General features: G+C 38.7%; 1 protein-coding gene across 9 annotated transcripts in view; it reads left to right on the top strand.

Moving 5' to 3' along the window:
• CACNA2D3 (calcium voltage-gated channel auxiliary subunit alpha2delta 3) overlaps nucleotides 1-21,089 on the top strand; it is a 732,114-nt gene extending 711,025 nt beyond the window's left edge. For all 9 annotated transcript variants that reach the window (XM_038411603.2, XM_038411604.2, XM_043518751.1 and 6 more), the window contains 3 exons: nucleotides 16,750-16,862; nucleotides 17,991-18,073; nucleotides 20,672-21,089. In XM_038411603.2, the coding sequence (XP_038267531.1) occupies nucleotides 16,750-16,862; nucleotides 17,991-18,073; nucleotides 20,672-20,764 (289 nt within the window). In that variant the 3' untranslated portion in view covers nucleotides 20,765-21,089. The remainder of the gene's footprint in view (nucleotides 1-16,749; nucleotides 16,863-17,990; nucleotides 18,074-20,671) is intronic.
• The last annotated feature ends 4,743 nt before the right edge of the window (nucleotides 21,090-25,832 follow it).

Genomic DNA, 25,832 nt, shown 5'->3' with positions numbered 1-25,832 from the left:
TAAGTGTACTGTAGCGTGTGGGTAATATCTGACAGATAAATGAATGGTTTTGACCTGTGTTCAAGTTGAGCAGCAGATGTGTCATACCCACATGTCTCACTGGTGGTGGTAGAAATGATAAAAAAATGGGCTATTCACCTTTAACTTACATTGACTTGAATGAGCATTGACTTTGCAGGATGAGCTTAGCATTTTGCACACTTCAATAGGAATTCATTGTGGAGTTCAAGGGGTAAGATTTCATTTACATTAGACCCCCTTGACTCTGACCTGGCCGTCAGAACAGTGTAAAGTGGCCTTAGTGTAAATGAGAATCTGACCTGAGGTCCTTTAAAAAGGGGGTTCAATGGCTTGCTAATGGGTTTGTGCATAGTTCTTTTGTTTGTTTATTTTTTAACTTGCAAACTATGGTGACCAGATGTCATGATTTTATAGGGACAGTCCCGATTTTTCAGTCTTTTTCTTATATAGGTTCTTATTACACACCCCCTGTCCTGATTTTTCACACTTGCTGTCTGGTCATCCTATTGTAAACTGAAGTAATAATATATAAATTAGAGCAATACTAATACTGAGTTATGGGGTGAAAAATGTATTTTCTAATCCAAGTAGCAATTCTATTTGTAAAATGGAACTAATGACTCTTAAGGTTACGTTATACTTTGTATTTGTTAGAGTTTTTGGATTAGTTGATTTTTTTTTTGTAATTTCATTAAATGTTTATTTTTACAAACTGTAGATACAGGATGAAATCTGTATCTCAGTGATATCTTTAAAAATTGCTAAAGGTGAAAATATAATGACTATTTTCTTATCTGTATATCAGTGAATCACAGGATTTTATCCAGTGAGCCATAAATAAAGGCCCACTGACAAAAACTCTCTCCAGTAGGAAAGATGTGTGTTTCAGACCCTAAAGAAGATATAGAAATGCTGTCCTCTGGCACAATGGTTTCCAGAATCAAATCTGCCTGATCTTACAGTCATTGCTCATGCAGAACCCTCATAGATGTCAGGGGATGTATTGTAGGTAGAGCAACTGCAGGATAATAAAAAGATTCTTAAGTAGGCTTAACTGAATTTATTTAATTTTTTTTAAACTTTAATGGATAATGTTAGTTTATTTTTAAGGATTTTAAAAATTTTAATCCATTTAAATTTTTAGAGTTGTGGGAATGACTATGGGGGAATCAGACAATAAATATTAAATTACTGTAGACTTTGAGATTCAAAAAGTTAAAGCTTAATAATTGTTAAAACACAAGTTGTCAACATCTCATATGAAAAGTAAATATCCCTAAATCAAACTAGTAAGTTCCCAAGCACCATTTTTCTTTCTTAGCCTAGCTGTAAATTTTGAATATGTCAATGGAAATATTTGTTTTTGTTGGTTTGTGTGTGTGTGCAGTGAAATCAACGTTTACCGACACTGACCAATAAAAACATAATATTTTCAAGATCATTATTAAGGCAGCCAAAAATGAAACTTGTAGCTGATTCCATACAGAAAATTTTTCTTATTCTCTCCTTATAAAATGTATCGAATTATCCAATCTAAACTGCTAAGTCTGTTTATGCCAAGGCTTTGTATTTACTGTACATACTGTACATTCCTCTACTGAGTATTAGCCAAATTTCCTCCAATTGTAAAGTGAGATAACTTCCTCTTCCTTCCAAATGCAACAGAGCTGATAACCTTTGACATGCAGGTGGAACTTAAAGTTAATGTATAGCTAATTTTATCTTTACCTTTTGATAACATTATATTTTGAATGGCTAGTGCAGGAAATGAAGTAAGTTGCCATGTTTTGAAAAGAAAATAGTAATTTGAAATAAGAATGCAGCACATATATAAATTTGCAGACAGGTGCCTACTTGCCAGTTATTAGCCTTACAATCCCTGGGACAGGTTTCAGAGTAGCAGCCATGTTAGTCTGTATTCGCAAAAAGAAAAGGAGTACTTGTGGCACCTTAGAGACTAACAAATTTATTAGAGCATAAGCTTTCGTGAGCTACAGCTCACTTCATCGGATGCATTCAGTGGAAAATACAGTGAGGAGATTTGTATACACACACAGAGAAAATGAAATAATGGGTTTTATCATACATACTGCAAGGAGAGCGATCACTTAAGATGAGCTATTACCAGCAGGAAGGGGACGGGGAGGAGGAAAACCTTTTGTGGTGATAATCAAGGTGGGCCATTTCCAGCAGTTAACAAGAATGTCTGAGGAACAGTGGGGGGTGGGGTGAGGGGGAGAAATAACATGGGGAAATAGTTTTACTTTGTGTAATGACCCATCCACTCCCTGTCTCTATTCAAGCTTAAATTAATTGTATCCAGTTTGCAAATTAATTCCAATTCAGCAGTCTCTCGTTGGAATCTGTTTTTGAAGTTTTTTTGTTGAAGGATAGCCACTCTCAGGTCTGTAATTGAGTGACCGAGAGATTGAAGTGTTCTCCAACTGGTTTTTGAATGTTATAATTCTTGAAGTCTGATTTATGTCCATTCATTCTTTTACATAGAGACTGTCCAGTTTGACAATGTACATGGCAGAGGGGCATTGCTGGCACATGATGGCATATATCACATTGGTAGATGCGCAGGTGAACGAGCCTCTGATAGTGTGGCCGATGTGATTAGGCCCTATGATGGTGTCCCTTGAATAGATATGTGGACAGAGTTGGCAACGGGCTTTGTTACAAGGATAGGTTCCTGGGTTAGTGGTTCTGTTGTGTGGTGTGTGGTTGCTGGTGAGTATTTGCTTCAGGTTGGGGGGCTGTATGTAAGCAAGGACTGGCCTGTCACCCAAGACCTGTGAGAGGGATGGGTTGTCCTTCAGGATAGGTTGTAGATCCTTGATGATGCCTTGGAGAGGTTTTAGTTGGGGGCTGAAGGTGATGGCTAGTGGTGTTCTGTTCTTTTCTTTGTTGGGCCTGTCCTGTAGTAGGTGACTTCTGGGTACTCTTCTGGCTCTGACAATCTGTTTCTTCACTTCAGCAGGTAGGTACTGTAGTTGTAAGAATGCATGATAGAGATCTTGTAGGTGTTTGTCTCTGTCTGAGGGGTTGGAGCAAATGTGGTTAAAGTAAAACTATTTCCCCATGTTATTTCTCCCCCCCACCTCACCCCGCACTGTTCCTCAGATGTTCTTGTTAACTGCTAGAAATGGTCCACCTTGATTATCACCACAAAAGGTTTTCCTTCTTCCCCCCCTCCCCACTGCTGTTAATAGCTCATCTTACGTGATCACTCTCCTTGCAGTGTGTATGATAAAACCCATTGTTTCATGTTCTCTGTGTGTGTATATAAATCTCCTCACTGTATTTTCCACTGAATGCATCCAATGAAGTGAGCTGTAGCTCATGAAAGCTTATGCTCAAATAAATTTGTTAGTCTCTAAGGTGCCACAAGTCCTCCTTTTCTTTTTGCGAATCCATTGGACAGTTTCCAACCTGTATTTTTAAAAACAGATGAAAGATTTCAACATAAAACATTTTGGAACTTTTTTATTTGTCCGTGGGATTCAGTATCATAGTAGCTGCTTATTTACAACATATTACCTTAAAGATAGTATTTTGATTTTTCATTATATTTTTATATTCTTTTCTCAGTTCACGTTTGTGTCCTTGGTCACATCCTGCCAAGAGGCATTTCAGTCCTGCCAAGACATCTCTGTCACTTGTTCAGATAATATATCTGAGGCTGCCTATTGAACTGTCAAAGCCATAGAAATCTATGTTTGTTAACTGTGATTCTCATTCCATTTGCTTAGCTTCGAAAGCCAGTGAATTAAATGAGCCCTGTGGGTCAAAGAGAAACTGCTTGAAACATTGTATACTTAATATCTAAATAAAATGTCTGACCATGACAATCTATTTCAAAGGGCACTTTGTGAACTTAAAAAGGAAATTCCTTTCTTAATGCACTATTTCTTTTTGTGACTGGGAAATTTTTCTTATTAGCATGTGTCTAAACACCTCTTGTGCATTGTCAAGGTTACCAACTTGCAGCATAGAAGGTGTCCTATATCTGGTCTTATATTACAGTACAGAGATGTGAACGACATTTAAATGAAAATACCTCAGCAATAATAATAATTGAACAAACACCTTTTAATTCTGTAGTTTAGAACATGTGGACTGACTCTCCACGTATAACAATGACTCTAGTTGTAGGTTGCTTACATGCTTAAAAACTAAGCACATTGCTCAATAACTTTTCAGTAACAAAGCCCTACTGTGTTTCTCTTTAATGCTGAAGTAAATGTATCTGTTGTGTCTGAAGTACTGATTATCTGTTCACTTATTTGCAGGAAAAATGTGTACTCACATATCCCACAAAAGTCAAAGGGTACATGGTTAGGAATTTAAATGGGTTGGATGTATACAACCATGTTCCTAAGGAAGAGGGTGGGTGCTGAGACACTAGAGACATAGAGGATCTGCAATTGTGAACAGGCTTCACATTTTGTTGCATGGGGAACATGCTTCCTCCTGCCCCAATCCCACCACATCCAATGAAACATTTACTCCTGGGGGAGTTCTGCTCCACTGCTCAATGCATAATTTGCGCAGAATTAATGTTCTGCGCAGAATTTCATTTTTCCAGGCAGAATTGGTGCTGCAGAGCTGTTGGCCACCACTAGGGGCTGCTGGAGCTAGCAGAGTCCAACTCTCCAGCTCACAAATACAGGACACTGCTGTGGGGGAGAGGAAGAGGAAGGCAGCTGCAGTTCCCAGTACGTCCTGAAGAAATGAGCCATCATGCAGGAAACTCTGTGCAGACCCAGGACCCAGCATCAGGCTGTTTCTCCCTCTGGATCCCTGGGCTCCAGGTTGGGAGTGGGGAGCAGGGGGAGACAGAGGTATGTGTCTGAGACCAGCGGGGCAGAGTTTTCCCCCAAGATGTGCCCAGCTGGCATGTGTGACACATCCAGACTGAGGCACCCAACAAAAGCATAACAGAGAAACAGGAACTGGATTGTCGTAGGGGTTTCTTTAACTCTCTACTCCTGGGGAAAACTTTTTTGTTGTCTATATTGTTAGAGACATACTTGCTGACAGGTATTATGAAATAAATTACCAAAATAATTGAAACTGGTATGATTATATTGAATTCTTTTGACAAATAAAATATTTGGATTAAGAACATTGATTAAAACTAGAAAATGTTCCAGTGAACTTTTAAAGTCAGCCATTGTTATGAACAATCCTTAAAGTTATGAAGAGATTTATTTCAGTTAATAATAAATCATTGCACTGAATTAGTGCAGTCTGATTGATTTAATGCAAATGTGACCTATGCATCTGGGTTTTCATCGTTTCTGAATAATAAAGGATGTGAGTTTTATAAACAGTTAGTAGCCTTTAACTAAGGAAAACAAGTTCATTCTTAAACTTCACAGTTGTGCAGGACAAATTATTTTGTAAATTAAAAGAAACTATAGGTTTCTCTGGATACAATATGATATACAATATCTTGATAATCTCAGGTATGTGATCTTTCTTTAATTCTTTCTTCCCCACACCCTCAGGGGCATAGGTCATCCAGCAATTTTGGTCTGGTCAGGCTTCTGAATGTTATGCTGATGGATTTAGCTTCTTTCTCTATTGTTCTATGTAATGTTTCTCTAGGTGGCCCTCTTTTTTCTCTCTCCAGCTGGTGTCTGTGTTATCACTTGATGTGGAAGTCATGTTGGTGGCTTCCTTAAACTGTGTCCTAAATATGTCTTCTTGCTATGTTTGAAGCTTAAAGCTCTGGTGTGATCCATTTACAATTTCTGATATTGTCATAAACTCTTTCCAATGGACTCTGAAAATCTTCAATAGGCATTGCTTTGGAATGAGTTTAACTTCTTATCAATTGTTGTTGTGGATTTGCATGACTCTGCTCCATAGAGGACAGACATGATGTTTTTGTTAAAAAATTATATTTTTGTATCAGTGCCATTTATGCTACTTTTCCAATTCTTTTCAAATTTCTGAAAGTTGTTTGCCCTTTTTGATATTCAATGTTTGACATCTGGCATGGTGCCACCATCGTAGCACATCTTGCTTCCCAGACAAGTAGATTTATTTCTTCTAATGTTTCCCTGTAAACTCAGATGATTGCTTTTGAAACATTGGTAGCCATATATTTTGTCTTCCCATGGTTGATGAACAAACCAACTTGTTTTCCTGTGTCTGCCAAAAACTGGGTCTTTTCTTCCATTAAGCATTGTGTTGAACTGAGCAGGACAACATCATCAGTAAACACAAGGTCACTCAATAGTACTTTTATCATTTGTCTATAAAATTCCTCAACTGCCTTCGGTGGTTATTTTCCTCATTATAAAGAAAATGTCTTTCTGCAGCATGGAATAGGTTAGCGGGAATTATCCTGCCTCCTGCATTTCAAAAGTGACACCTGATAGTTCAGAAGAAATCTCTCCTATGGGCAAGTCTTCCTATATTTATCCATTGTGGCCCTGTATAGACATTGCCTGCTGGAACAGAGCCAAAAGAGGCTCCACCTGGCTCCTGCTCCAGGTTAAATTGCTGGAACTGTGGGATGCTGGTCCTTTCCCCCCAACTGACTAATGGGTGCCAAAGACTCCAAAGGATGGAGGAGCCACCTGTTGTCCCTCAGTGAGTGTCTCCCGCCCTTATAGCTGGGGCTATCCTCTTTCACTGCCGGCTGCATCCGATTCCCCCACCTGTTGACATGAGTGGGTAACATTTCTCAGTGATATCAGTCTCATTCATTTAAGGACCCAATCCTCCAATCTGGTCTGAATGGGTAAATGCTTATACCCATGCAGAGCCCTGCTGAAGACGGTGGGGCTCTGCATTGTAGCAGGAGTTCGCCTGCCTGGTTCACACTGCAGGATCAGGCCTCAGAACTGTCTTTTTGTGTCAAAGAACCACAGGTTTTTTTCATCTAGTTTAAAAGTTCAAGCACTCCAAAAAGTTGTTGTTGGCACATGTATTATATTTTACATATGGTATTAAAAATATTCCATTCTCTATTTCATATTTTATTTAAAAATCCTAAACAACCTAATTTATGCTTGCTGTATAGACATTTCATTAATTTAAAAATGGATAAGTGAGAGAAATGTGGGTTGGAAAGATAGCCGGCAGCCTGGAAAACACATGATGTGATTTGGAAACCAGAACAATGGATATCTACAGTTCAGTTGAATGGCTATAGTTTGTTCCAGACCATTAAAGTTGGATATATGCAACTGTCAGTTATGTTGTGAGTAACAGCTATTTGAGTGTAGAGTGTACAACATTTTCCATTTACTGTACCCTGATGTATGCGTGTGGGGGTTTTTTTATTATTTTATTTTATTTTACTTAAAACAAAAATAGGAAAGATCAAAACCTGACAGATATGAAATGAAATCCCAAAGTAATGACTAAAAATCTTATGCCCTGGGTGCTGGAAGTTAGCAATGTAAATCCATATTTAAGTGCCTGGAAAAAATAGCCTGATTTTTCAGAGGTGCTGAAGAATCAAAACTCTCAATGAAGCAAATGAGAGCTACTGGTGCTCAGCAACTCTGAAATTCAGGCCACTTTTTAAGGTGCCCTAATATGCATTTCAGTTGCTAATATCAGTTAAACAAGTTTAAATATTTTTTTCAGTATGGAAAAAACTTACTCCTTTACTTACCCCTTTACTCTTTACACATTATATTATTCCCTGTGATAGCATAGCTAATCCATCCAGCAAAGCTTGTATACACGACCCCAGAACAAAAATGGTATCAGTACTGATTGCTAGGAGAATGGTGACTTACGTGGATGCATGTGTTTTGGGAGGTATACATCCACATAGCATTCCCACAGTCAAAACTTGGATCTAGGTGTATGCAGTAGCATTGGAACAATTTTTATAGTGGGGATGCTGAAAGCCATTGCACTGTAAACCCTGTATGCAATGAAAACCACTTCAAGACAAGGGATGTGGCAGCACCCCTAGTTCCAACACCCTTTGGTGTATACACTCCTATCATCATTGTAGCACTGAGCACTAGTGTCAAACATTTCCTACAATGATTATACATGGAGACAAAATGAAAAACAGGCATCTGGAAATTAGTTTTTTCTTAAATCAAACTAAATGTCCAGGAACATGAGATTAAATACAAATCTGTGCAGACATTTCAAATATTAATGGAATTCAAACACCATATAACCCATGTGTTCATTGCTACCACATACTCTACTGTATAGCATCTGTTATCATTAGCACAGAATAACATAATGATATCCACTTTTAAAAAGTTCTAGAAGGTAACAGTTGCTTGTAAAATGCCCCCTAAAAAGCTAGTATGATCTGAAAAGCAATGCATTAAACAGCAATATTCCTGTGTTACACAAGAAGAGAATTCACTTTACTTATGGGCAGTAGGTATACAGAATTTTATTTAAATGAGTCTAATTGATTCCAAAGCTAGTTATATGCTCAGGCGCCCCCAGAATGACACAGAAAAATATTTTCCGCTCCAGAAGGTGGACCAGAGGAGAGATACAGCTATCTGTAAATTCACACATGTTCTGCAAATATTGTCCTGTTCCATGAGTGTCCTCAGAGACCCATATTCATCATTCAGCTAGGTTCCTTAAACACTTTGTAGCCTCCATGTATCCCCTAAAAGTGGGAGGGAGGGGGGGTCTGGGAGCAGCAGGACAGCTGCTCTATATTTGTATGTTTCTTCTCCTAAGAGAGCTATGTAAAAGACAGGGATTTTTTAAAGCTGTTTGGTGTTATATTACCTCTCCTATATGATTTATGGACCTCATTGGTGGAGAAGGGTCATATAGCACTGGTACTGTCCACCAGCAAATGGCAGCATGGCTGTAAAAAGCCATCAGAAGCCTAAAAAGAATGAGGAGAGAAAGTATTTATGTGCAGGTTTCAGAGTGGTAGCTGTGTTAGTCTGTAAAAACAACGAGGAGTACTTGTGGCACCTTAGAGACTAACAAATTTATTTGGGCATAAGCTTTCGTGGGTTAAAACCCACTTCATCGGATGCATGAAGTAGAAAATACAGTAGGCAGAATATATATACACAGTACATGAAAAGATGGGAGTTGCCTTACCAAGTGGGGGGTCAGTCTGTCTCATTAGAACTGACCTCCCACTTGGTAAGGCAACTCCCATCTTTTCATGTACTGTATATATATATTCTGCCTACTGTATTTTCCACTTCATGCATCCGTTGAAGTGGGTTTTAGCCCACGAAAGCTTACACCCAAATAAGTTTGTTAGTCTCTAAAGTGCCACAAGTACTCCTCGTTGTTTTTATTTATGTGCAGTTGACCAGAAATCCATGGGGTGTGGGACCAGGGATTCCTGTGAATCCTGGGCCCGTATGGTCTATTCTGGCCCTGTCCTCTGTTCATACCGATGTCTGGCCCATTTTCACTCCCATACAAAGTATGCTGCATTGGACATGTAGTTTCCTTAACAACCTGGATTTGTTTGTAGGTATGTGTTCCTCTCCAGTAGCTTTTTAAATGGTAGGAGAACTTGGGGCCTATGAGTTTAGTATGCATTATACATAAGATGCTATAAAGGAACAAACTGAAATGGATTACTTGCCAGAATGTAAATACAAACTGTTTAATAATAATATTGATTTCCCTTTAGCAGGAGATGTTTTACTTAAACAGTAGAAAGTAAATAACTTAAAGGTTCAGTTAGCTTAGCTGGATTGAACACACTTCTTTTTCATATTTGATTTCTAATGAGCTCAATACTGTCTCCTGTGGTCCACGTATTTTGGGAAAGGAAAGCTGAAGCCTGCTAGTAGTATTGAATCACTTTAAAAAAAAAAAAAAAAAGCCCACACTGATCATGAGCTATGTTTCGGCCCCTTGTGACTTCAGTAAGTTATCACAAGGCAATGATAAGCAGTGAGCAACAGCAGAATCAGGTGAGCCCTTGATTGGTGCACACTACATGTTTGCCATTCCCAAGGAACTAGCCCTTAATCATTACTTTGCAAAACATAGCAGCCTCCTATCTAAGGTGCTGCAAAAGAAAAAGGGCCAAATTCTGCCTTGTTACACATGTGCCCATTTTCCTGAATGGAATGTTCATGGACGTAATAGGAGCAAATTTTTGTGCACATTAAGCTGTTTGGGACAGGACATGAATCGTATTTTATATTTTGTAAAGCACCTGTGACATTTATGGTGATTCCAAGTAGCCACCATCTCGACAATTTGCAAATTTTCTTCAGCAATGAGTACATTTCCATTTATAAATTATGTCAATAAATTAAGATTGTACATAGACATTTAGTAGTGGTAAACAACACGATTAAAAAATTATGTATGCCTGAAAGTAAGAAATTCAGATTTAAATTCTAGCATATCACTTGAAAGTCTTGAAATTCAACCATGAACAGACCCAATGTAGTAGTTCAGATGTCTGCCACAGCTCCATAGCAACACACACACCATATTGAAACTTCAAAGAATGAAGTAAAATTACTAACTTATTTAAACTGTGTCTTATTAAGATGCCCCTCAAAGCAGCAATTCATAAAATATCATTAAAGATGCAAAACTGCTTGAAATAGATGTTTTATTGTCTCATTCCACTCTTGAAAATGGGTTCATGTTCATGGAAACTTTTACCAAAGTGCATTTTGTGAGCAAAAATTACCTATTTCCAAGCAAAATGTGAGCCCATTTTTTTTAGCAAAGAACACCCTCTTTTTCTGTTGCCAAAATAGCTTTAAAAAGAAAAACTTAACAGTCTGAAAAAAATCGGTACATGATTCTGTGAATCAAAATAGTGAATTTCATGCCATTCTTCCTTTGAGCCCTATTTCCTCTTTGGCTAGAGCAAGAAAATAGTTTAGATTTTCTTTTCTCTTGCTCTCCCCCCATTTCCTTTTCAAATGCTTAACATCTTCTTTCCCCACTTTTCCTTGTAAAATCAGAGTGAAGATACACTTCCTGTACAAGGCTGTATTGAGCCTCTGGATCTACACTGTAAATAAACCAAACCAGTTCCACAGTGGATGAAAGACGGGTAGAATGATTACTAAGGTTCTGATTCACTCAATGTGGCTTCGGTATAACAAGGGAGTTTATGATGTTTTATGTATGAAGAAGTGTGCAAGGCTCTCTGTGTGCTAACACTATCAAAACTAATATTCACTTGTCGTGGATGGCAATTGAGGATGATGATACTGTTGTAAAGCAAAAGTCTCCAACTAAAAGATTTACATTACTTAACTTGAAAAGAGCCTTTCCTCTTTAAACATGAAACATTCACCAAAAATATTAAACAGAGATAATCTTTTTGATTGTTAAACCAGTAAAAAAAATTCAATAAAATCTGTAATCCATCACTGATATTTGGCTCCCATATTGCTGGTGACACAAATGACAGCCTAACCCAGCAGGTGACTCAGAAATACTCTTTGAAATCTAGACTTTGGAGACTCTCTGAAGAGCCCACTTGACAGCTGGCACCATTTTTGTTACTTTGTCAGCAACTTTCTGTATTTTCCTCTACAGCTCATTGGAGATATTTTTGTTGGAGTTTTTTCTCCCTCACAACTAGAGCTTGGCATACACTGCAAAACATTTTGGTTGACTATTTCAGTTTTTAAATGACTTTACTCTGATTGTGTTTATGCACCTTTTCGTATTCTCTGGTCAAGCTATTGAGAGTCACTGGCATGAACGTTCAAAGTGAATTTCAAAGTCACATGAGCATATAACCATGGAAACTGAATTTTAAACTTAGATGCAAGTATTAATTCTGGGAGTGCTTGCATGCTTATCCGGTTTGAGGGTGAAAATGATACCACATGACTTGCTAATCAGTGTAGCTTGAATAGTGAATACCTGCAGAAAATTTGTTTGTGGTCAATCCCGTAAGGTTAAAAGACCCCCAAAATCCATGAGATGGTTTTGAATAGCATCAATTGAAAAAAAAGTCATCTGTTGGTGAATGTTCCACACATAGAAAAGCAGGCTAAATTGATCAAACAAATTATTATTCCCAAATTTCTCACTCAGCTTTACTCAACCTATGTTCCTCACCTGGATCTGATGACCACATTCTAATCCTTTGTTTATGGCTGGTAAAGACATACATTCAGTATTAGGTTTGAGAATTGTGGGGGAGAAAATTTTGTTTGAAGCACACAGACAAAAACAAGTGGGTAAAGAAAGATAAATTAAAGGTTATCCCACTAAATCGAAAACTTCTATCTTCATTTTCTACAAGTCTATATTGGATGAATTTACTGCATGTGATAGACAACATGTATTAGAGTTTTCTCAAGGAAAAAAATCTTAGTAGCTTCAGGAGTGCATGCATAAGCATTGCATTAGCTGTTTTTATCATAGGAAGCTTGAATTCAAATATGCCCCATTTGAAAACATTCAGATTCAGGACATTGAAGTAATTAGGACGTAAACACATCTTTAAAGTTCAGTTCACATATGCTTCAATACTATTCTGAACAGGAATGGATTTAAGGATCTGTTCAAGGGCTTTCCTGAATCAGGGCCATGTTAAAGAAGCAAAGCTTAATTTGAATGGACCCTTAGAGTGGTGCAATAGTCCAGGTGGGCCATCTTGCAAGGTGTTTGTCACTCACCAGTTGCTGTGGAACAAACTAGTTGGGCTGTGAGGTGCAGCAATAGGCCAAGAGGTTTAAACTTTGCATGGGTTTACCCCCTTTGGGAAGGAAGATAGATACATCTTCGGAGTTAGGCGTCACAGTGCCAAGCACTTAAAAACACCTAAGATAGATAGACATGCATCCTATTTATACTATGGAATTATCACATCATTCACTGTTGAGAGCTGGTGCTGGACTGAGAAGGGAACTAGATCAATATGATGTCAGTGGGAGCAGTGTGACAGACAGTGGCGTATTATCGCCTAGGCTGACAAGGCCTATGCCTATGGTGGCAAATGTGCAGGGGTGGCAAATTTATAATAGCCATAGGAGCTGACTTTACCCGGCGCTGGTGGGTGCTCACGCCCCCCTTCCCCAACTCCACCCCTTCCCCACCCCCCATTCCAAGCCCTTCCCCAAATCCTCAGCCCCCCCGCCCGCATGGGCACGCCGCATTTCTCCTCCTTCCCCCTTCCTCCCAGGCTTGCCGCACAAAAGTGCTGGGCGGGAGAAGAAGTGGAGCAGCAGCGCACTCAGAGGAGGAGGCAGAGCGGAGGTGAGCTGGGGGTGCAGGGAGGGCCGCAGCAAGTAGCCCGGGGTGGGAGCAGAGGAACCGCTCCCCGCCCCAGCTCACCTCCACTCCACTGCCGCCTCCTCTCCTTGGCGCACCGCCGCTTGGTTTCTCCCCCCTTCCTCCTAGGCTTGCCTCAGGAAACAGCTACCAGCGGATTCGAACGAATTTGTACAAAAACTAAAACAAATTCATATGGGGCCAGGGGCGGCAATTATTTCAGGGCCTGGGGCGGCAAAATCATTTATCCCTCACTGGTGACAGACTAACCTAATACTGGATACCTTGTAAAGATATAATATATATTAATATATAATGTTTCAGATTAACCTAATACTGGGTACTTTGTAAATATATTGCATAGTTTCTTTCAGTTCAGACATATACATGAATACACCAAATTACCAGGTCCAACAGTATTCCTAAGTAAAGCAAAGGTGGAAATGTGTTTCTCATCCACAAAAATGTTTGAGTTTTCAAAACATTTTCCCATTCTACACTGGGACATAATCAGTACTTGTCAAAGTTGGGGGGATTTTGGGGGGGGGGAGGGAGTGGCGGACAGACAGATTAGACACATATACACGCACATCAGAATAGCCAATAGCATGGTGGTTAGGGATGGGAGAGTGAGATTCAAGTCCCTACTCTGCCTGATTCAGAGCAGGGACTTGAATCTGGTTCTCCCAGGTGGGTTCCCTAACCACCAGGCTATATTAGCTATTCTGGTGTGGCTCTCTGGTTTTGACCAGAAAATTCCATCCTGGACTCAAGAAACCTTTCTCAACAAAAGTTTAGACAAAACTGGCATGTTCCTGTGAAACATTTCAGTTTCAGCAACTTGGCATTTTCCAACAAAAAGTATTAATGTCAAAAAAATTCCCAACCAGCTCCATTCTTAAGGGTCTTTCGTTCCTAACAGTCTTTACAGCTTCTGACTTCCTAGAGAAGCAACTCATGTAGAAATCTACTCAGTACCATGGCTACTAACTGTAGGCTCACTTTTGCCTTAAAGCTCTTCCTGCTTTATTTCCACTAGGTGAAGTTCAGGAATTTTTTTAAAAGAAGCAATATTCTCTACTGCACAGTCATTATAACACCCCAGAGGAGGAAGAAATAAATGGCAAATATGTCCACCTTTCATGAAATGTCAACTGTAAGCCCCAACTGCCCTGGACATAAGATGCATGTTTTCCTACAGGTCTAAGAGTCCCTGGGAGGGCTTCAAAATGGGGGCAATCCACAAAAGGAATTTGAGATTCAGGAGGAGAACTCAAGTTGAACAAAGCAGTGGCGCCCCCTTCCCGCCAAAATAAAGTTATTCAAATGAACAGTAATGATATCAACACTTTTGAGTATCTGCTTTCAGATTTTTTGAGCCAATTTTACAGATATAATAAATATAAATATTGCTTCCAGAAAGCATAGAACTGGGTTGTTTCAGTTCCTGGGATGGATAAACTGAAATTGCATTTTCCCTCCTTTGGGATTGCATTTATTTATAACTTTCTGAGCTATTCATGCATATAAAATTTTGCTGTTATTTTCTATGAAAGAATTTTCCTCCTTTCCTTTTATTGGCCCCATTTCTTTCATACACAAAGCCACAGATGCTCCATTACAATGATGTCAGCCTTGCTACATGCTCCAGCTGTTTAGGTGCATTTATAAAGTTCAGCCCTGTACATTATGCCATAAATGTATATTTCGTGTATAAACATAAAGCTAACATATTGCAGAGCTCTCTAAGTGTAATTTTAATGGAGGTTCAGTGAGTTTTAAAAATATTGAAAAGTGTTTAATCTTTCCGTTGGCAATATTTTTATAGCAGGTTTTCCAATTATTCTTTTCTCAAGCTAGGTTCAAAGATTTTTCCCCCCCTTGTATTTCATCTTCTGTGATTTTTGGAAAAGTAGGGAAGTTTTTTTAGTAAGACAATATGTATTTTAAATAGAGACGTCTGAGTGCAAATATGCTTCTGTCCACATCTACTCATGTCCAAGCCCTCATTACCTTCATGCATGCTCACCAGTTCACCATGCCGAAAAACCTCATTTCTAGATGTGCCAACTTTCAAAGATGTTACATGTCACAAGATGTTGTTACATTGACTTGATGTATAAATACTGACATGGGTAAATTAAATCCGGGTCCAAACTATAAAGGTCTTGTCTTGTGTCCTAAATTTCAGAATAGGGGGTGAATTGCGCCCACTAGGCACAGTCTTGAGTAGAGTCATTATGATGCAGCCCCACCCGTTGCCTCAGATTGTCTTGCAGTGTGCAATTTGTTCCATCCTGTAAACCATGGGCTCTAGCTTCTCCCCCTCTCCCTCCCTCTGTGGAGATGCACGGAGGGTCAAATTCAATTCCCACTGAAATCATTAGACTCATTTTTGGCTTCAGTAGGAGTTTACTCATGCTGAGAAGGAACATGCACTGCACTTGAGTGTAGTGTTTCTGATATTTATTAGCAGTATTGCTTTGTTCTTATGTCTGAATTTCATGTACATCTTGTTGTCATAATTTAACTGAGGTGCTGCATATACAGTAAGTTTTCTAGTTGATTACCAAATACACCTCCTGACTCATAAATATTTGAGGCATAATCTTGGTTCCACTGGCTTGGCAATATAATGACTCTCAGCAGGACAAGATGTCTGCTAGCTAGGATCCTGTTCCTTAATTCATGCTGTTTAATGCAAGATCAGTGGTGAATAAAACCACTCATAATTTGATGACCGTGCAGTCCCCGACTTTGAATGTATATTGGCAGACTTTGCTTAGCACAGTAATTATGCAGGATCCTGGGCAGTTAGTATCTACTTGAAGTATCCTAATAATAAATATATAAGCCATGATTCAATGTGAAGCAAAAATTCAAGAACATAAAATAAATCCACAAATTATATCGAAATATACTTGACTCCTGAGACCCTAGGGGTAGGAGATGGGCATGAGCATAAATCCAATTGCTATGCTCTCAGGCCATCCCTACTGATCCATTTTGTACCAACCTATTCAATAGTGAGGCAGAGCCCCCTACATAGGGGCAGTGATTAATGTGTAATGAAAGACGTGCTCAGGCTCAAGCAATTAGATGCTAGGACTCAAACAATTTTTTTACATTCATAACTCATGCAGGAAGCCCTGAGGTGCTGGGGCTATGAACTGCCAAGCCTAGCAGTGCCGGGGCTCAGCCCTGGCACAAATTAAGCTCCATGTAGGGGACCTTCTATGCAGCTGCTCCCCTCAATGTAGATACCCTAAAAGGGCACCACAGAATTTATAAGGTGAGGAGAGCCTTGCACAGGCTTCTCTGTATGTGAATGACTTTCAGTAAAAGCGATATTTATTGATCTGCACATGTTGTGTCTAGTTTATTATTATTATTATTATTATTTTAATATTAAGTATTTATTTGTTTTATTGACATATTAAAATGCCCTTACCAAAAGCCTGTTGCTAAGAAATGTGGTCATGTACAATAGAAAATGTTACCATTCATTACTGACTCTTAAATTTACAGGTCCTTTGTCATCCAGCAAATCCCAAGCAGCAATCTCTTCATGGTGGTAGTAGATAATGAATGCAACTGTGAGTCTATCTTGCCAATTACCATGGAACCCATAGAAATAAGGTATATCCTTTATTTTGAAGATTGTAAGAGGGAGACTCAAAGTGCAAATATTGAATTTTACCCTGTGTGATTTATGAGCCTAACAGAGAGATCCTCAGCTGTTGTAAATTGTCATGGCCCCATTGAAGTCAAGGCAACTGAGGATCTGCTCCTTAGGCCTGGTCTACATGGAGGGAATCGATCTAAGTTACATACTTAGACCTACTCACTACGGTGTCTTCACTGAGGTGAGTCGACTGCTGCTGCTCCCCCGTCAACTCTGCCTGCGCCTTTCACGGCAGTGGTGTACAGGAGTTGACGGGAGAGAATTCAGGGGTCGATATATCATGTCTAGACTAGACATGATAAATCGACCCCCACTGGATCGATAGCTGCCTGCTGATCCGACAGGTAGTATAGACATACCCTAACTCTCATTTTCCAAAGTGACTTATGCATTTAAGAGCCTAAGTCCCATTGAAAGTCAATGAGAGTTGTGCACCTAACTCACTTAAGTGCTTTGTAAGGCACCTACCTGCATATTTAGGCATATGAACATCTCTGTAAAATTGGCCTTAAGTGCTTAAGTCACTTCTGAAAATAGGACATAGCCTCCTAAATCTTTGATGCTTTTGAAAATTGTACCCATATTGCCAAAGAAAACAGTTTAAACATGGATATCTCCTGTATTGTAATGTAATATATAATATTTTCCTTAACTTTTTATTTTAGGGCTGGATTTCTAAGCTGAAAGGTATCACTTTGTGTTCGGAAAATATAAAAAATAGATTCTGTAACAAAGTAAATTGGTAACTTAATTTGTAGTCTAAACACCATCTTGTTTTATTGCCACACTAGAGTTTGGGGTTTGTTTCTTCTCATAAATAGGAATTCACCAAAAAAAATCTGCAGTATATTTTTGTTGCTGAGTGATAGAACTTTCAAAGGACCATTTGGTCATGTTAAGTGCCAATGGGAACAACACTGGGAAGAACAACAATAGAATTATGACTTACTTCTTTTGTTGATTGGTTGGATTTTGGAGGAGTGGGAGGAGGAAGGGATGGATGGACTTCATTTCAAATCCATTCAAACAAACTTTGAATATTTAAATGCAATGATCATAAGATCTTTCCTTAACTACTGTGAACATAATGAATCCCTTAAATGTGAACGTTTAAAATCTCAGAAGATTAGAAGACGTCCCGAATCTTGTCATGGATTTCATCCTGAAGTAAGTTTTTATAATGTTTTTTTCCCTCTATGGTAAATATTTTTTCTAGAGTAGGTATTAGAAAACTGTCTTCTAGTGTGAAAAGCAACTAAATATTTTGGACATTCTGAACGTAGTAGTAAAGGGAAGTTTCTACATGATTGCAAGCAATGTGGAAATTGTCTAGTGAGCTTGTACTCCATTTCACAATTAAGTGCTGTGTTTGCATATCACAGCACATGTAAGAGGTAGAGATATGATCTGAGTGCAGAATTGGCATCCAGGAACTTCTGAGATCTTATTCTGGATCTAACACTGACCTCAAGATTCCTTCCTTGTGTTCCTTTCTGAAACCAAGCTACTTGGCCATGGGACAGGATTTGATCTGATCTTGAGTAAATAACGTCAGCATTTCAATTCTCATACTGGCAATTTTGTGATTTGTTGATTTGTTTATCTGGGACTCCGACACAATGCTTTTAAGATGCTACACAAGTGCTACATACTTTATGAGCTTCAATATCCACTCTGGAAAGGCACAGAAAGGAAGTGACTTGCCCAAGGTCACCCAGAGCCAAGAGTAGCTTTTGATCATCTTTATTTTTCTGTGCTTTGATTACACAAATTTTGATTACACAAAATCTGCCATCTACTGCTTTAATAAATATCCATGCTTCACCATGAATCTTAATAAGAACAGGAGTATTTGTGGCACCTTAGAGACTAACAAATTTATTTGAGCATAAGCTTTCATGGGCTAAAACCCACTTCATCGGATGAATGTAGTGGAAAATACAGTAGGAAGATTTTATATACACAGAGAACACGAAACAATGGGTGTTACCATACACACTATAACAAGAGTGATCAGTTAAGGTAAGCTATAACCAGCAGGAAAGAAAAAAACCTTTTGTAGTGATAATCAAGATCGGCCATTTTCAGCAATTGACAAGAACGTATGAGGAAAAGTAGGGGGGAAAAATAAACATGGGGAAATAGTTTTACTTTGTGTAATGACACATCCACTCCCAGTCTTTATTCAAGCCTAATTTAATGGTGTCCAATTTACAAATTAATTCCAATTCAGCAGTCTCTCATTGGAGTCTGTTTTTGAAGTTTTGTTGTTGTAATATTGCGACTTTTAGGTCTGTAATCGAGTGACCAGAGAGACTGAAGTGTTCTCCAACTGATTTTTGAATGTTATAATTCTTGTGGTCTGATTCATGTCCATTTATTCTTTTATGTAGAGACTGTCCAGTTTGGCCAATGTACATGGCAGACGGGCATTATTGGCACATGATGGCATATATCACATTGGTAGATGCGCAGGTGAACGAGCCTCTGATAGTGTGGCTGATGTGATTAGGCCCTATGATGGTATCCCCTGAATAGATATGTGGACAGAGTTGGCAACGGGCTTTGTTGCAAGGATAGGTTCCTGGATTAGTGGTTCTGTTGTGTGGTGTGTGGTTGCTGGTGAGTATTTGCTTCAGGTTAGTGGGCTGTCTGTAAACAAGGACTGGCCTGTCTCCCAAAGATCTGTGAGAGTGATGGGTTGTCCTTCAGGATAGCTTATAGATCCTTGATGATGCATTGGAGAGGTTTTAGTTGGGCGCTGAAGGTGACAGCTAGTGAAATTCTGTTACTTTCTTTGTTGGGCCTGTCCTGTAGTAGGTGACTTCTGGGTACTCTTCTGGCTCTGTCAGTCTGTTTCTTCACTTCAGCAGGTGGGTATTGTAGTTGTAAGAATGCCTGATAGAGATTTTGTAGGTGTTTGTCTCTGTCTGAGGGGTTGAAGCAAATGCGGTTGTATCGTAGAGCTTGGCTGTAGACAATGATATCGTGTGGTGTGGTCTGGGTGAAAGCTGGAGGCATGCAGGTAAATATAGCAGTCAGTAGGTTTCTGGTATAGGGTGGTGTTTATGTGACCATTACTTATTACCACTGTAGTGTCCAGGAAGTGGATCTCTTGTGTGGACTGGTCCAGGCTGAGGTTGATGGTGGGATGGAAATTGTTGAAATCATGGTGCAATTCCTCAAGGGCTTCTTTTCCATGGGTCCAGATGATGAAGATGTCATCAATGTAGCGCAAGTAAACTCCAACGAGAGACAGCTGAATTGGAATTAATTTGCAAACTGGATACAATTAACTTAGGATTGAATAGAGACTGGGAGTGGATGTGTCATTACACAAAGTAAAACCATTTCCCCATGTTTATTCCCCTTCCCCTTCCTCTCCCACCCCCCCTCCCCCACTGTTCCTCACATGTTCTTGTCAACTGCTGGAAATGGCCCATCTTGATTATCACTACAAAAGGTTTTTTTTCTCTCCTGCTGGTAATAGCTCACCTTAACTGATCACTGTTTTTATAGTGTGTATGGTAACACCCATTGTTTCATGTTCTCTATGTATATAAAATCTTCCTACTGTATTTTCCACTGCATGCATCCAATGAAGTGGATTTTAGCCCACGAAAGCTTATGCTCAAATAAATTTGTTAGTTTCTATGGTGCCACAAGTACTCCTGATCTTTTTCCAGATACAGACTAACACAGCTGCATGAAACCTGTCATGAATCTTAATTTTTTGTCTTAATTCTTCTTTGTTCTTTTCTTTAGGAGAATGCAAGAGAATGTGGGGGTGTTCTAGGCCTTAGTGCTAAACGTACTCTTGTTCTGCTTCCGCTGCTTTTGGCAATTTTCTCAAGGTGACGTTGACTGATGTGTTCACTTGGCATGCTAAATACATGGATAAACTGTGAACTGAGAAATGGTGCAACATAGAAGACAAGAAATATAGTCAAAACATCAGCATTTCATGATTTTAAACTGTTGATGAGATAAACAAAGATATGTTGAAAAAGGTTTATCTTTTTACTTTGCAAGTCATGCAAATGTGAATTTGCCATATGATAGTCACAAGTCATCAAAAAAGGACTTTAACAGATATACACAGGTATCCATTACTTTCTGCTTTGTCCCATTGAAACCAATTTAAAACTGTGTACTTTTTAAATAAAGTATATTAAAATCATAATTTCATTGTGTATTTTTTTTAAATATAGCAACTAAACATTTTTCGTGAACTAGTAATTGAAACATAATAAAACAGGTAAGGGGATATTTCATGTGTGAAGGCTTTGTTAAACTATTTCTGAGATAATGGGAAACTAGGGATAACACATACCTATTTTTTTATAATAAAGACTGAGTGACTTGTATTAATAACCAAGTCAATGGAACGTAAGCATGTCCTTCAAATTGCGTATGTGCTTCAGTTATTTTGCTCAACTGGGACACAGCTAACATTCTCTGATGATTTACAGTGAAACTGGAGTTTTTTTAACACCGATATAAAGAAAATCCTATGACATTTAGAGTGTGAGCCGAAGCCCATTGAAGTCTTTCTATTAACGTCCACAGGTTTTGAATCTGGTTCTTTAGTAATATGTATCACAAGTGGCAGAATTCAATAGTTAACACTTCTTAAAAGATATGGAGACGTCTCACACTTACAAATGTAATTGACATAAAAGAGGAGAGGATGATGGTAATACATTAGCACTTACATTATGCTCCTCAGCTTCAAAATGCTTTTTTACATATATTAACTGTGGGATAGTTAGGTCAAGTTCCCTGTGGTGAAATGAAGAGACATAGAAGTTGTGACGTGCCCAAGTCAGACGGAGAGTCAGGGGCAGCAATGAGTCAGGATTCCTTTGTCCTAATGCCTTGTTTATACCTCAGTCAGGATCACACTATCTCACACCTATAACTGGAAATCAGATTGAGAAAAAAAAAAGTTACCCAAGACTTAGATATCTTTGCATGCCTTACTTAGAAACATACAGGGCCAGATTTCCAAGTAGGCACATGCTTAGGGTGGCCTTACTTCTCTAAAACTGTACGACACAAAGGTCAGCTGTAGGCAGATGTGTGTGGGTGTGTGCTGAAGATGCTGTGCCTAGGGCCGCATAAGGTGTAAATTCAGCCCTGGAAACGAATCAATCTGAATAGTTACAATATTTCATTCAGGAGCTGGATCCCAGGGTAAATGCTGCCTAATATGATGAGACCACAATTTAACATATTAAAAAATTGTATCATTTGATAGCAGAGGGAGGCTGACAGTAAGTACAGTTAAAAAAAAAAGTTGAGAGCTTTTTCTAGACAAAAAGAGATGCTTATAAATCCCTGAAGTATTGGCACCTTGCCCCTTTCAATTTACTAGTAATGTTTTTTTGTAAATATGATGACTGAGGAGCTTGATCTTGGAAAGACAAGAACAGGAATCCAAAGCGTGATTGGTCTTTGGAGTGTTCTGTATAAATGCAAGGAATCTTATCAAGGAAATGACATCATTAAAACTTGACCAGTAAAAATACACTATATTAGCTTTATGATTAAATACAATGGTTCTAAATTTGGTGAGAGAATTTTACCACTAGGAAGTAAAAGAAAGCCATCTTCCATTTGAACAAATACTGAATGTAATGTCTGTCTCTCATGATAAGAACAGAGAGGCTGTGTGTATGCTAGAAAAGGGTTGTCTCTCAAATGATACAACCAAGACAAAGGCTCGTAAAACAAAACTTTTTCTTGGTGGTTGTGGTTAGTTACTATGAATATGTTAAGAACTAAAATGAAATTTAGAATATGGGTATGAAAAAATCCCCAGTTCAGACAGTTTTCCTGTAAGTGGAAAGGGAAGCTGGAATCTTTCTAATTAATTATTTTGAATGTAATCCTAGCTGATGCTAGAAATGGCTATTGCTGTTACAAAGAAAGGATCTTAAGAAAAGAACTAAATGAGCAAATTGATTTCCTTCTGAACCAAGGTGAACACTCCTAATAATAATTCATTGTTAATTATGGAAAGTAGCAGACTAGTTTCATATTCAGGAAAGCACTGAAGGAATAAGAAAGATTAAAATATGGGCATGTTAAATGAATATTGCTCAGAAGAATGAGACAGCTCATTTTATTTCTCTATTGAGTTAGTCAAAAATATAAAGATCTAATTCATTAATGTGTACCAAACCAATTACTATGCAGAACAGCATAATCCAAAGAAAAGAACTGCTGCCTGTAATGTTTCATCCAAGAGGGCTGCTAGTGATGACATTTTTAAAGTGTTGGGTAAGTTCCTTTAGAACTTGGTTGTTTTCTGGTGTGGGGTTTATCTAATTCTACTATCTACTGGTTTGGCAGTGCAGTTTCTCATTTCTGTCTTCAGACTTAAGGTTCCCTAACTGATTATATTCCTTATATTCAACTGAAATTTAGATTTATAAAATATTCTATAGGAACTTATTCTATATTCTAGGCATCATTCATGGGAGCATGGCACGGCTGAGGGGCAGATTGGTAATATATTGTGTGGTCCTTAACTGCATGAATCCCCAGGCCCAAAGACCCTGAGTTGACATTCAGAGATGCTAAAGAGGAGCTGGACTGCAACCCGATAACATGTTGCAGGTGACAAAGGATGCAAGTAAGTCTATCTCCCCACCAATCCATTGTTACTGCCCCCTCGTCGGCCTTGTGAAGGAGTAAATTTCACCTATGCTGAATAAAAGGGTCAATCCTTTAGCAGAACCAGTTTCAACATGTCCTATTGCTGTCAATAGGATAAACACTAGAAAATATTATGCCGTCTTTTAAAAGACAATTGTGATATTATGATGATGGATGCTGTATGAACAACTTGATGGATGGATGAATAAAATCCAGTGGGTAAACATTGATCTTCATGCAACTTGCAGTACCTGAAAAATCATACAAGACCTGATCCAACCCCCAGCTAAGTCAATAGAAATATGTGCATGTACATTAATATATACAGATGCAAACTGAGAAACTGTATATATATTTAATAAACAGGAAACACAGATATAAATCTACATTTTTATCATCCTGAAACCTGAGGCTAGATCCAAATACAACCATGATAATATCACTATATGTTTCTACACAGTAATAGGCATTGCTGCAGGATTCTGTTGCTGCTATTTTTCTTGGTAATGGCATTGATTTCAGACTTATTAACCCCAGCTGCCTATTTTCCCTTTAATCTTGATACAGAGAAAACTACTTTGGTGCTCAGGACCAAACTTGGACACACCATTTTCTAATAGTTTGTGTGGGAAAATAGTCTGCTTATAGTTGTCACTGCTGCAAACACTCCTTTAAAACCGTATAAGTCATAGCCCGAGGGGGATTCTGCAGCTGTGTCATCTCCTCTCGTTGTTTCTGTGACACTGAGACAGCCCAACCCACTGCCAGGACCAATTCTGCAATATATATGTTAGGCAAAACAGGTGGTTGCCTAGGGCAGGAAGATATTAAAGGCTGCAATGATTGTTTCATTGTGTAAGTGGCTACAAGGGACATTTCTGTATTCGGCTGGTAGTGAAATCCCTAGAACAAGGCACTTACCTTTTGAGCCCTTTGGTTTCAGAAGACAAGGTGGAAGCTTGTGTTAGAGGGCTTAGGTGGAAGCAGTTCTAGTTGTTTCCCTTTCTCTCTTAAGTCCTTTAGGGTCTCCCTAGGCCATTTATACTTTGCCCTTTTCTGTCCCTTAGAAATGGGAACCATGAGAATTGTATGAGCCTTGTCTCCATTGTCCACTCATTCTCCATTAAGAAAGACACATACAAAACAACTATTTGAAAGCTTTCCCCTGGAAAAAAAAATTACAAAGAACTCCTCCCCCCCCAACTCTGTAAAAATATTAGGTGGTTGACCTTAATTTTTCCAGCTTAATTACACTATTGCCTAAACCTTCTTCCCAAGACACCTGATTGAGCACCATCTTTGTCCTAGTTTTTACCAATGGGTCTGACTGTTCCTGGCCATGCTGGTAAAATTCAGGTCACAAATTGGGAATTATTCTTTGACCTTTAGCTGCTCATTCTTTGCTGTGCTTGTTCTTGTTATTTTGGGGCAGTGACAGTAACTTATTCTAGTGGAAATTAATATTTTTCTTAAGTGAAAATTAATTGAACTTTTACCCGTGGAAGGTGCTGGGATTTTCTAATACCCAGAAAATTGCTGACAAGTCAAATATCCATACAGCTGAATAGCAAAGTTACAACTAGCCACCCCTCTTCAATGGTTCAAAATTCAGGTGGTACAGATAAATACCCGAAAATTCATATACCTATCTGAGCTATATCTAAATTGTCCACAAAGGCTCTCTTTCCCCACAAGCCCAACTCCCCTGTATTTTTTATGAATGAGACACTGGGAGCCTGTCTCTTCCCAAATCAAGTCTGCTTAGAGGAATCTAAAAAGGGCATTTGTGACAATCAAGCCAGGGATCTGAACTCCATACAGAAGGGGATAAAACTTTATCTGGGGATACATTTCAGAAAGAATCCCTTTTCAACAGTTTACTGGACTACAAAAGAAGGGGTGACAAATGGGACAGTACCTTCTGATTCTGTAAACATTGGACCTCTTTCCTGGAGGGGTGAAGATGCTGGTGACTTGAAGTAAGTGAGAAACCATGTTAGGCAAAGACATAACTTGCTAGAATTAAGTTTTAGGCAATAGAGAGTGTGCTATTTTTGTAATCCTTTATGATTGCTTTTATTCTTGCTTGGTATTCCTTAAATCTGTGTTCTTTTATTAGTACACTTATTCTTAGTTTTCCTATAAACCATCTCAATGCTGTGTATTAAGGTAAAAGGTGTGTCCTCAGTGAGCTAACAGGCTGGTGTGTATTATGGCTCTCTGGGGACAGTGGTCTTAATAATTTCTGTGAGTGACTAGTGAA

Source organism: Dermochelys coriacea, chromosome 7, assembly GCF_009764565.3.
Source record: "Dermochelys coriacea isolate rDerCor1 chromosome 7, rDerCor1.pri.v4, whole genome shotgun sequence".
NCBI lineage: Eukaryota > Metazoa > Chordata > Testudines > Dermochelyidae > Dermochelys > Dermochelys coriacea.
This window is presented reverse-complemented; position numbering and strand designations above follow the sequence as displayed.